The 13831-nt window shown below is 26.6% G+C and overlaps 1 protein-coding gene across 3 annotated transcripts in view; it reads left to right on the forward strand.

Moving 5' to 3' along the window:
• LOC122847727 (neurogenic locus Notch protein) overlaps positions 1 to 13831 on the forward strand; it is a 105433-nt gene that overhangs the window by 39513 nt on the left and 52089 nt on the right. For 2 of the 3 annotated variants that reach the window (XM_044145575.1, XM_044145576.1), the window contains exons 3-5: positions 821 to 1092; positions 2146 to 2341; positions 9455 to 9588. In XM_044145575.1, coding sequence (XP_044001510.1) covers positions 821 to 1092; positions 2146 to 2341; positions 9455 to 9588 — 602 coding nt within the window. Of the gene's footprint in view, positions 1 to 820; positions 1093 to 2145; positions 2342 to 7721; positions 9040 to 9454; positions 9589 to 13831 lie in introns of those variants that run through there. The other variant, XM_044145577.1, reaches the window with a different exon arrangement.

Genomic DNA, 13831 nt, shown 5'->3' on the forward strand with positions numbered 1-13831 from the left:
TTTTTTTTTTCTTTTATTTCAATTCAAACATACAAGTTTCTGATGTCACTCAAATAAATTATTCTTTTATATATATATTTTTATTAACAGGTCAACAAACTCTTGAATTTTTCTTTTAAATTATTTTTAATTTAAAAAATCATATATAACGAAAATTAAAATTTTCAATACTCCGGTGGGTTATGTGCAATTATTAGTTAGTGTAATTTTTTTTTTTCAAATAAAATGTCATATTGTTTAGTCACAACACTACGAAATTTTATCATAAACATATGTTCATCTGTGTGAGTGAGACGAACTAAGCAGGGCTGCCAACACTGCGCGTCGAATCTCCACAAAACATGATTTTGTTGGGTTCCAATGTAAATCGGGAAAAAAACAGCCACATCAAATTTTTCTATTAGAATTCTAATAACTCCGTGAGTTTTAAAGATATCGTTTTCAAAATAGCGGCGATTTAAAGATCAAAATAAAAGGAAACTTTTAATTAGTCGGTGCAAATCGATCACGCTTACAGATAAAAAGTTATTTAATATTTAAAAAAAAAAAGAAAAAAAGGTTTTTAACATTTTTGGCTCTGGCAACTTTAATAATTATTTGAGAAAAAATCGAAAATATACAAATTAAAGAGATTGAAAATACGCTTCTTTTGGTTCTAACACGAAATGTCTCTGACAATTACTTAAGAAATGAGAGCGTTTTTTAATTTTCGGTATACAAATCCAATACTTAGGTGACGCGAAGCGTCCCACCTACGTAAAAAGATTCTGTCAATAATAATAAAAAAATATTTAATTGTATTAATTTTAATTTGTTTCAGTTGTACATCAAAATATGTTGGAGAATATTGTCAGCATTTAAATCCATGTCACAAAGGTCCACGTTGTCAGAATGGTGGTTCATGTCGTGTTAAAGAAGCAATTGATGGTGGAAATCCATCATTTACATGTGTTTGTCCAGTTGGATTTAGTGCAAGTCTTTGTGAAATACCAATTGAAAATGCATGTGATTCAGATCCATGTTTAAATGGTGCACAGTGTTTGCTGAAATCACTTGATGAGTATACATGTACCTGTACACCTGGATTTACTGGTAATTATATAAAATCGTTACAGATCAATGATACACTTAATGAGGCATATTTTATATATAACATATTCTTAGTAATTTAAATTACTGGCTTATTTTTATATGACTCATTTCAATAATATTGCACGAGTTAAAATTTTTTTTTTGGCCTTGATTTTGTTGCTATTAACATGATTAAAGCAATAAAATAATATTAAACTATGATGAAATATAAATAATTGTGTTGAGAAAATATAGATATTAAAATAATTGTCATAAATGCAAATGAAAAAAAATAAAAATAATCAATTCATTGTAGCTTGCGCGTAGGCCAATAATCAAGGCTGAAATTGTTGATTTTTTTTTTTTCATGCAATTCTAAATAAATGCCGTTATATTACCAATGCACTGGCATAATTATTATGTATATTCAAAGATGTCAAGTTGGTAATATAGTCAACGAGGTGTGACCAAATCTTGCTTACCTTAATTATTTTATTTTTCAACTTTTATATTTTATTCTATATTTTTTTTTCATCATGATTTAATTGCTAATTTTTCTTTCCGTGAGAAAATGAAATTTATTTCTTGATGTGATTATTAATATTTATATCTGTCATTGTCAGTTGGTGTATGTATTTTTTTTTTATTTAATTATCTATTTATTTTATTTTATTTATGTTTTTTTTTTTTTGTATTCCGTTATGTTGGATATTTAATTGGTAGTGATGATGATTTAAAAAAGATTTTCATAAAAGCACGTGCTTGAGCCTTGAAAGTTGACAAATAAATCTAGATACAGAATTTTATTATCTGCTGTTGTATATATATGTATAATTGCTGAGAAATGTGGCGGATCCTTTGGGCTGAGATCGAGACAAGAAGCCTGCAGAGAATGCAGAAGCAGATAGTAATGTAATTACTTCCACTCATCAACGCTGCCAGTTAAATACCGACATTCAATTTATCTTTAACTTGACAATTTTAAAATAATAATAAAAATACATTTTATTAGCTAAATACATGTTACAAAATATATATATTTAATTACATTTGTTGCCTTTTTTTTTATTTCAGGTGTTCATTGTGAAAGACAAGATTATTGTGCATCTTCGCCTTGTAAAAATAGTGCAGAATGTCATTCGCTTTCTGACAATTACAGATGTACATGTGCTACTGGTTTTACTAGTCTAAATTGTGCTGATGATATTGATGAATGTGACTTTAAACCATGTGTTCATGGAACCTGTCAAAATACTCATGGATCATACAAGTAAGTGCATTTTAATTTAATTTTCTACAAAACATTTAATGATGCACTCATAGATAGATCATTTTCTGCATTTAAAAAAAAAAATACTATACATAATTGATAATTTATATTACGTGTACCATTTAATGCGTGAAGAAAATTTAAATATGTAGTCGTAATAATAAAAATTATATACATCTAAAAAGTATTTCCATATTGGTTGAGATGCGGGGCTTTTGCGACTGCATATGGTATCGATTTTACAGCCTATATTTATTTTTTTTTTTACAAAGCTCAAACTCATTCGTAATAAATATATATAATATATTTACAATCATCATTTTTGTTGTTGTTTTTTCTACAACAATAATGATTACCTAAACCGTTTGTTGCGGGAGCATGTGTGCGCGTCTTCGTGATCACAGATGATGAAGACCAAGTGCATAAGGCTAATGGTTTTTCCCACTTTAAAACAAGCATACACAAGATGATGATGATGATGATGAAAAAGACACTACACCAGTAAGAATATATAACATAAAACAGACAGCAAAAAAGAGAAAATAAAAGACATGATTAATTTAAAATTGTACATGCAGCAAAAGAGTGTCGCATCTTGCTCGTCGTCATATTGAAATATATTTTTACTGCAATTACCAATTGATCACGGACTTGGAAGCCGATGACAATGCTACAGATGAAGAAGAACAATCACACGGACTATTACAAATTTAACCAAGTAATTCAATGGTAAATGTATTTTTGCGCATTAATAGCATCATAAAATGCAAAAGAAAAAAAATTATAAACCATCGATATATAGAACAATAAAACATTCAAATAAAAGATTGAAATGCCTGTCGGAATGAAGAACACAAAGAAAATATAAATATAAAAAATAAATGGAAAATTAGATTGACAAGATTCGTTAGTAATTGTCGAGTAATTTTGTTTCTAATGAACGAAATTTCGTTTCTAATGAACGAAATTTCGTTTCTAATGAACGAAATTTCGTTGCTAATTGAACGAAACATTTGACATATATAAGATGATGATGAAATTAACTTGATATAATATTCTTTCTATTTTGTAAATAATTATTCAGTATGATTGATTATTTTAGCTTTTATAAATATTTATATTTTATTTTCTTTAATAGAGACTTTGTATAAACCTTGCATGCTTGATCATCATCATCACCAACAAGTATATCATTAAAGTGTTGTAGTTTGTTAGTCGACATGCAATGTACTTTTATCTTGACACTGATAGGTGGATCATAGATTCAATATTGTCCATTGATTATTTTATTAAACATACTAATTTTAGTATCAATCTGTCCAGCTGCATTTTGAAACAATTGCATTCACGTGTTGATAATACTCCCTCGGGAAATCATCAACAACACTGCTCCCACGAACAATACCTTCTTCTAAATATATATTAATTTATTTATACAAATTAAACACATCTTTCTATATCTGTGTATGAAATATATTTACAATTTTTATACGTGGGTTGAATTGACCAATGTTTATTTATTTCGTTTGGCTTTGCTTAGTCATTCGAAATTTTTTAAACGTATATAGAAAATAACCCTGATTACTTTGCAATTTATATACATATATATTTTTTTCAAGTTGAGTGTTAAATTAAACTTATCAACTTGTTAAATTTGCATATAAAAAACTAACACGTGAAGTAACTGAAAATTTTTTTTTAACAGTAGTTCAGTGAACTTGCTAATAAATCATCAATTTTTTATTTTTATTTAGCTTATTTGTTATAAAATATTTCAAGTATAGATGAATTTTTGAGAGTAAAAATAAATTAAACAGGTAGTTTATAATGTAAAATATTAAATCAATAATATATAGAGAAGCTGGGGTAATTTAACAGGCGTGAGCAATCAATCCTCGTGGTCTAATTATTTACTTGTAAGGCGTGTCGGCGTGTCAACGTCTATCAATTTCGTTGACACACTCAAAACACTCAATAATAATGTTGATATTATTAATGATTATAATAAAAATATATATCACCACTCTCTTTTGTTATTTTTTTAATTTTTTTTTTTGCAAATAAATATATTCAAACACCTATCCATGACTCGTTGAAAAGGTGACTTACATTCTTCCATCGGCTCAACTCATTAATTCATAATTACATAGTATTTTTTTTTTTTTTTGCAAATGTTATTTTAATATACTATAAAAATATTAAAATATTACAGCTCAATGTTAAAAGTATTTTTTTAAATATTTTATATAACTTTTTAAAAAACGTGACCTTATCAAGACGAGTTTGTATTTTTTAAAATGAAAAAATATATTTATAAAAATGACATTGACATTTTTTTTTTTGTTATTTATATTTTTCGAAAGATGTTGGTAGAAAGTTTTGAAGAAAAAGGATGTGGTTTAATATATTCCGTTTAAATTTACAAATATTTTTTTTTGCTTAAGTTGAGTGTGAATGATGCGACAATAACTGATGCAACGATTGTCAGGTCGATTCAATTCAAACAATTATTGTGGGAAAGTTGTTGTTTTTTAATTCCGTCAGTTCTAGTCAATTCACTAATAATAAAAATGTTCTAACACTATTTTATTTTCTAAATATAACGTCGTTTAAATTATCGCACAATTGTGTAATTTATATATATTTCAATGCAAAATATTATTTTTATTTTTGTTTCATTGGTGTAATTAAATTACATATGTTTATATTAAAATTTGAATAAATTTATAATTGCGCAATGAGTTGACAGAGTGATATAATTGTAAAGTTTGTCCTTCGTATTAGATACATTCCGTTATCGTTAAGGTATTTTCTGGCTTATAATTTAATTTAGTAAAACGCGTGACTTGAGATGCAAAGTAGAACGGAATTGCGTGATTACACCGCAAGTGCGTGTGTTGATGTTAAAAAAATTTTCCCAAGCTTTTATTATAATATTTTATTTTGTTATAATATTATTTTTTTTGTCTATAAAATTGAAAAAAAAATACAAAATAAATAGCGATAATTAAAAATAAAAATTTAATCAAGAAGCAAAGTGCGCATAAAATTTAAAAAATTAAAAATTGATGTGATCGAAATGTTGTATTATTAATTTACTTTTTAAAATTATATTCTTGTATAAAAAAAAAATTTGATTGCCTCGTAAAAATTGCATCGGTGTTCATCATCAAAAAACTCAAATCAACTTTTTAAATATATTTTTTTTGTCTATTCACATGTTCGCCTTCTTTTTAAATTTATATTTTTTATTTTTTGCATTTCATCCTTCCAATTTGACGTCAATTAAACACCAAGATCAGAGAATCTCAATCAACCGACATTAAAATTTCTGATGTTATATACTGCTAATGACAAAACAGGTCAATCCTTCGCTTAATTTTCCTGCGTCCTTAATTACACTGATGATTTTTCAGTCGAATTTTATATAGAACCACCGCAATATGTTAAAAAATAATAACAATAAAAGCTCTTCCGCTAGAGAAAAATATGCAAGCATGATCATTCGCACCCAGGTACATAAATAAAGCAAAAAAAAAAAAAAAAAAAAATTACCCAGCGACAAAAGAAAAAGCAACAAGAAAAAAATGAAAAAAAATTTGTGAACAGGTCGCTCGCGCCTCAGGAGGCATTAATGCTTAGATACTGAAGTCTTAATTGGCATAAATATATCCACTGCGATGGTTGATCGCGTGCCTAATTAATTAGCCCTATAGAGGGACAATAATTAATTATGTAGGTGAATAATAAAAGATTAAAATAAACTACATATTTATATGTAAATCATAAAAATAAAAACATCAAAAAAATGATTAATAAACGCATGATCGATAAAAAAAAAAAATAAAGATCTTATTGATCGCGTGGAACAATGTTTAAACTACTTTTCAAATTTAATATATATAAATATATCCGTTTGAAATTCCACAAGTAATATATATATGGTATTTGATGAGGAAAAAGAGGCTTGCATTTCCGTTCGCAATATATATGAACAAGTTTTTGATTTTTAGCGTGATCGAACGGTATTTGATCTTAAAGTTATTTTTGTGGATCAATTTTTGCGTCCGGCCCTGAGATCAACACACACACATATAAATATATAAAAATCATTTTTTGACACACATACTGAAACAATAAAAATAGGATGATGAGAAAAAGAATATCTTTAAAATTGCCCCAGGGATCAGACTGGTTCCCCGACTGACATATTTTTTTTTTTTTAAATTCTCAAGAATACACAAAAATTCCATTTTTAAACTGTATATAACTCGTTTGAGTACTCTTTCTATCTAATCTTTTTTCCATGAAATATAAACTCTCATAAAACTCAAAATTTTTACTTAAAAAATATATTTATATATCTTGTGCAATGCACTCCCTTCTGTTTTGATTCATTATATAAGAAAAACGAAAGAAAAAAAAATTAGTGTGGTCATGGTTTTGAATTTGTCCTTATGAGTTTATTTATTTTTCACAAGAAGGATTTATTTTTATATACAAGTAAGCATTATTAGAATAGCAAAAAAAAAAAAAAAGGGGGCATCATGAGAAACACATTGGTCTGTCATGGGGTATTAGATGGTCTACTGGGGTTAACTTTTTGGTCTAACGTAAGTCGTAACACAACTCCCCTCTAGAATTTCAAAAGGGAAAAAATCCATTCCCATTGTAAATGGATTTTCCCCTTAATTCTTCATTTCCCCCCTGTTCCCTCTACCAATATTGCATGGTCTTTTTTTTTTTTTTTTATACTTTACTTTACCCCCTATGTCTATGACAAACAAGTGAAAATTAAACTACATATTTTATGATAAATTTAACTACTTTATGTCATCCACAATTTAAGTGTTTCAAAGCTGCTTTTTTTTTTATTAATTTTTATAATAAAAAGCCTTTTTAAATACTATAAATTGGTGGTCTTGTATAAATTCAATAATCTTTAAAATAAATAAATACCATACAACATTTTAAAGTGACTTTTTGGTCGTCTGTTTTGTCAAGTGCAAGAATTAAAGATGATAAAAAAAAAAATATGGTCCATCCAAGAAATTGTGGGTGAAAAAAAAAATATATATAGATATATAGAAAAAAAAGAGTGGGGTATGATTATGTGTGTTTGTGTGTATAAGTGTTCGAGCCAGACTCAAATGGAATTCTCATCTCTTTTAATCCCGCGGGGCAATATACAAGCAAAATGTTTAGCTTGTGAAGCAAGTAGTATAAAAAAAAAAAAAAGAAAAATAAGAAATACCAAGTATAAGAAAAGGATAAAGAAATGCATGGAGAAGGGATTGGGCCTTAGCCGAGATACAACCGAAGATTGCCGAATCATTCAAGCGCCCCCTTTACGACACACGCGGGAACGTTTTAGCCAGTTGGTCTCCAGGCGTCGAAACGCACTGATTTATTTCACAACACTCTCGGCATTTTTTTATTTATTTATTTATATTATTATTAATTAAACTATTTAATATTTAAAAAAATTATTATCATTATTATTGCAATATTATTAAAGTGTTTAAATAGTGTAAATGTGTTAAAAATAAAAAGTGTTTAAATATTTTACTCCAAAATACAGAGTAACATCAATATTTATAAATTATATTTTGACACTATTGGAGTAATATAAAAGAAAAAAAGTGAAGATTTTAATTTTGATTATTAATAATTAATTGAGGATAATGTTTAAATTGTTTGTTGATGTGTACAATTATTTGTTTAATACGTGATTTAAATTTTCGATATTATTAAGTCAATGATTTGGCAACGCCTGGTGGTACATAAACGTTAATCCCTCTCACTTATTCGGGCGATTCCCGACATGGATACCACGTTGATTCGTCGTAACACAGGATAAAGGCAATTTGAACGAGTTTAGGTGGCTCGAGATAGTAGTGCCTCATCTCTTTATACATATTATACTCTGTACCCATCATCATCATCATCTCTGTGTGTTTGTACGCGACGGCTATAATCATTCCTATACAAATTAAAATATAAAAAAATATATATATATTCAAGACACTTGATTAAAAATATATTAATTTCAACTTGTTATTTTTTTTTAACTAAAAAATTAAAGTAACAACTGAAATAAATTAAATTAATAAACAATGTTGCTATTTTTTCATCAATTGGGAACGTGACAGTGGGCTATCTAAGTTAAATTATTATTAAAATTTTTTTCTACTGATAAATAAAATTTAACTAATAATCAAATTAATAAATTCAACTAAAACTGTGATAGTCATATGGATTTTAAATGTAAAATAAATTATTGTAAATATAGATTATTTATGTCTTAATTAAGGTGCAATTATTAAAGTAAAAAAATTTATAAATTTATTGGTGATAGCGTGGTGCAATATTCAAGGGATACAAATAATTTAAAAAATTTTTTTAATCATTGTGTTGAATATAATCATTGAATACAAGTGTTGCTCAAAGTGTTGTGTGAAAATTCAAAAAGAAAAAAGCAATTAATCAATATAATTTAAAGGATATAAAGTGTAAAAAAAAAAAAGTTATTTGTTGTTGAAATATTAAAGTGTTTAACATAGTGAAATGGAATATACAAGTGTTTTTTATATAAAAATATGAGGACTACGCCTTTTGGATTATCGTGTAACACGAATTATTGTGAAAATGAAAATCACGAGTGTCTTCCTGGTGCTCTTGTTAGCAGCGAGTTCGAGGTTCGCCTCTTTAATTTTTATACAATTTTTAAATGTCACATGACTTTAATATTTTTTATTTCAATTAAAAATTATCTTGCCACTGTATCCATCAAACTTGAGACCTGTGGGAATTAGAAAATAAAAAAAAAAGAAATATATATTTCATTAAACAAAAATATAATTTACTTTTTTCATAAAAATAAATTTAAAAAACAGCTCATTTTCATTGATGAGTTTCGCGTTAACATCAGCGATTTCTATGCAGAAATATGATCTATCTCATGCGATATAACTTGACATGTGATACAAATTTTATAAAACAATGACAGCATTGTTGATAATTTAAAAAAATAAAAAAACTTAATTCGCATATATTTTTTCATTATAAATTAATTTAATCAACAGCTAATATTATTATTTATTTTTTTCTTAGATGTATGTGTACAACTGGTTACACTGGACAAAATTGCGAAAGTGAATATATTCCCTGTGATCCATCACCATGTGCAAATGGTGGATCTTGTCAGCAATTGGATAAACTTTCATATGAATGCCACTGTCCCGAGGGTGAGTCACAATTAAATTTAACCTAAAAAATTATGTTTCGATATATATTTTTGGCATAATCAGTATGTTGAATATTCATTCAGTCATAAAAAAAAAAATTCTATATGATGAAATTATCACAAATAATTTCCTGTATTTGTGTTATTTAATTCCCACGATTTTACGCCTTGAACTCATTTTTTTTTTTAAATTTATTTATTAATATTATCAGGTGAATTTTTTTTTTTTTTTTTACAATTAAACGGATGTATGTGTCTTTCAAATATGATGAAAAGTATAAATACCATTTACATATATTTGAAATTATTTTTCTATTTCACTTGATTAAATGTTTCGCGAAAGAAAAAAAACACACGCTAAGTTGCCTTCACGCCTGGCTAAGTATATTGTCCAATAAAGAAAAAAATTATAATTTATATATATGGAGACACATAACACACGAAAAAAAAAAAAAAATTCATTTTACCATCAAGTTGATTGTCGACTTTGTTTGTTCATGACTGTGTTTTTTTACGAAGGTAGGATAGACGCGAAGCGTCCCACCATAGTATTGTTTAATTTCATTTTTATATTATATGGTTACGCTTGGCTTGCGCGTTTGACAAACCAGTAAAGTAATTTCTTAAAATAAAAATAAAATGTCTCAAGTCACCCTTGAATATGTCTGAGAATCAAAAGTAGTAAAAATTATATTTTGGTTATAAAATTGAACCCTCATGAACTCGTTAAAAATTCAAGATAAGACAAAGTGTTCCAGTGTCTGGTTACGCGTAGTTAAGCGTGTTTTGAATGTGAACAAAAAAAAAAATTAAATAAATTTATACATGTAATTCACGTTGATTTAACTTGATGTCAGTAAAGTAGTAAACGAGCTTTTGGCGAACAGAATATAGATGAGTGTGTGGTGGCTAAAGTAATAGGACAATAATAGTTATAGCACATATTAACCATCAACACGTAAACATGATGTATAAACGGAAGCATTGTAATACTTGATATTTATTTTAATTTTTGACTATTTTGTTAAATAATATTTAAAAGTAGAAGAAGAGGTAAAAAAAAAAAAACGATTACTCGGAGTAACAGGTACACTCAACAGGATTAACCAGAGTATTTCATTATAACGTGAATCAACGAGGTGGATTGTTAATTTGATGCCTAGGGTCAGCCTAGCGTGGCCTTCTCAGTACACCAATTGTACAATGCGTTTTCTTAGCGTCTTTCTTTATCAAGAATAATACTTTTTCCCAGGCGGACCACAACCGTGGCGAAGACGACCCCACCTCATATCCTCCTTCTCCCTTTTTTTTTTTTTTTTTATATTTTTTTTATCTTCTACCCACTCATATATGCATTATGCACATACACATCTTCAATTCGTTCACGCGTGCCTACCTACGTGATTTTTTATTTATTTTTATATTTCCATAAATTATTTTTAAAATCATCTTTAAGTTTTTTTTTATTTTTATTTCGTTTGATGGAAATAAAAAAATTGTGGCAATGAAAATTGAATTTAAATTTTTCAATTGATTGAATTCCAGTTGAGTATATTTTGTAGATGATGATGATGATGGTGATGATGATGATAGTGATGGGAATATATAGAAGAGAAAAAATAGGGTGGTCTTACTTCTGATAACTTTTAACGTAGAAAAATATATCAAATACTTTGCTGAATTTCATTGCTTGTCGATAAAGATTACATTTCTCATTTTATTTTCTTCTTCAAGATGTACCATCAGCATATACATGTATAAACTTTAAAGACTCTTCTATGTCTTTTTATGTTTATATATATACCCATGTATAAATTGCATGGCAACTTGAAGTAAATAATAAAATATACTGAATAAAATTTTCAAGACAAAATAGCAATAGTATTTTATATTTTTTTTATAAAATTTTTGTATTGTAAAATAACAAGTTTAAAGTGTCTTTGAATAGGGAAAAATGGATAGTTTACAGGATAAACTTACATTGATATTGAGAGAAAAACAAGTTGGTTAAACTTTGATTTATATTATTTGCACGAGCATAAAGTGCGTAGCACAGAAATAACAGGTAATCAGAAAATTCTATAAGCATCAAATTCTACAAAATATAAATAAAATTTTTATGTTTTTTTTGTAGAATTTTAAGTTACATAAAAAATAAAATAAACCATAATTTTTTTTAGCTAATATTTAAAGAAAAAAAATAATTTGATTAATGATAAATTTTTTTAAAAAAATTTTGCAACAACATAATTTACTTTGACATGTCAAATACATAGTAATAAATAATCACCTACAATTTTTAATAATTTTTTTTTTATTATTAAACCCTGGGTGGTATATAGTTGACTAAATAAAAAATAGTAAAAATTTCTGATACGTGGGTTGATGAATAAATGACTTGAAAAAAAAAATATATAAAAACGAACCAGATCCTTTAATCTTTATACTGTTTATTTAAAAGACTCAAGTTTCCATCTTCTTTTGTGTATAACATATACGGTCTATTACGTGTTCAATGGTCTTTTTCTTGGACAACTAAAACCCATGAGAGAGTCAAGATCCAGTTACACAAACTGTTATCGCACTGTCAGATATATATATTGCAAAAAGTAAAAAGTTCTTAAAATATTTAAAAAACACTGTGTCATATACAAGTGTGTATATAAATAACAGAATTATGCTGATCACTTAATTTTTTTTTTTTATAAGAGAAATTTTTTTTTTTAAAACGACCTCGCATACTTGTATATATCTTTATAATTTGTTATTTCTTAAAATTATTATTACATTAGCCTTGAAGATGAAATAAAAAAAAAATATATAAGAGCTCACTTTGAAACTATGAGATTTGCCTCGAAGCTAGAGCATGATTTTGCATACACAAAATAAAAATAATATTAAGATAAAAAAAAAAAAATTACACTATAGTGTTATTTTACGTAGTTGAATATATAAATTTTACCCATGAGTGTAGAGTTTACTGTGAACGTGACCTTAGTTTTAAAATCACTGCCTCCTGTAAAGTACTTTTTATTATTTTTATAAATTTTCATTCTAGCAATTTAGTTATTTCATCAAAATAAATAAAATGAATTAAATATTAAATAAAAAAAAAAAAAAACTCAAACATACATTTATTATTATTAACATAAATATTTAATAAAAAATATTTAAATAACGAATGGATATGTAAAAAATAAATACATTTAAAAAACACAGTCCCAATATATATGCAAATAAAGGTACAACGATAGTTATTCTGATTCGATGAGGAGGCACTGAATTAATCCAGATTTATATCCAATGCTTTTATCCACCAGTAGCATCAACCAGGGCGTGTAATCGTGCCTCTTATATTTGTACGATAATACAAAGGCGTATATATAAACATAAAAAAATTTTTGTATTATTTATTTTTTTTTACTATTTTTTTTTTTTTCATTTGAAAATATATATTATTCGTATTACATTATATAAATATACAAATATTGGAATAATAATGCTCACATATTGCTACTAGTTTATTGTTTAAGGAGGTTATGCACAAATTCATTGCGGGTGTTGCGGGGCGCTTCTGACGTCACAGACAAAACTGAAATCTGGCTACACTGTAAAAAAATAAAGTGAAAAGCGCCTGCGCCCCGTATACAATATATGGGATTGCGGGTATGTGTGTGTGTTTGAACATGCCATACGTTGCCACATCTAATTTTTCTAAAGTTTATAATTAATTACTCATTAATTGACCGATCAACATATAAAAATTTTTCGCGCAATTAATAAAACTCGGTTTCTAGTATATGTGTGATTTTTTTCAAGACTTTTTCATCATTTTTTCTATCCGAAAAAAATGGTTGTAATCTCCATAAGAGCCAATGTTAAATATTATTTTCAATAATTAATTACAAAAAATTTAACCGATCAACATAAGAAAATAATTATACCGTTGTATTCAGAATGAAAAGATCTACTTGTGTACAAAATTTCAGAACATTCTCATTATATTTAAAAAAAAGAGTGATAGCTGCATAACCTCCTTAATTTAATTTTTTGTTTGAGATTGAAAATAAATATTACTAACTTGAAAATAAATAGAAAAAGTTTGAATTTATAAATAATAAAACGTGCAGAGTTTGATAGATGAAAAATTGATATTATTTTAAAAAACATTTAGTCCTGGAGTGCAATTTTGAGATAAAAACAATAGCTTATAGTTTTTTTATTTATTTATGTATGTGATCATG

The sequence above is a fragment of the Aphidius gifuensis genome, linkage group LG1, assembly GCF_014905175.1.
Source record: "Aphidius gifuensis isolate YNYX2018 linkage group LG1, ASM1490517v1, whole genome shotgun sequence".
Taxonomy (NCBI): Eukaryota; Metazoa; Arthropoda; class Insecta; order Hymenoptera; family Braconidae; genus Aphidius; species Aphidius gifuensis.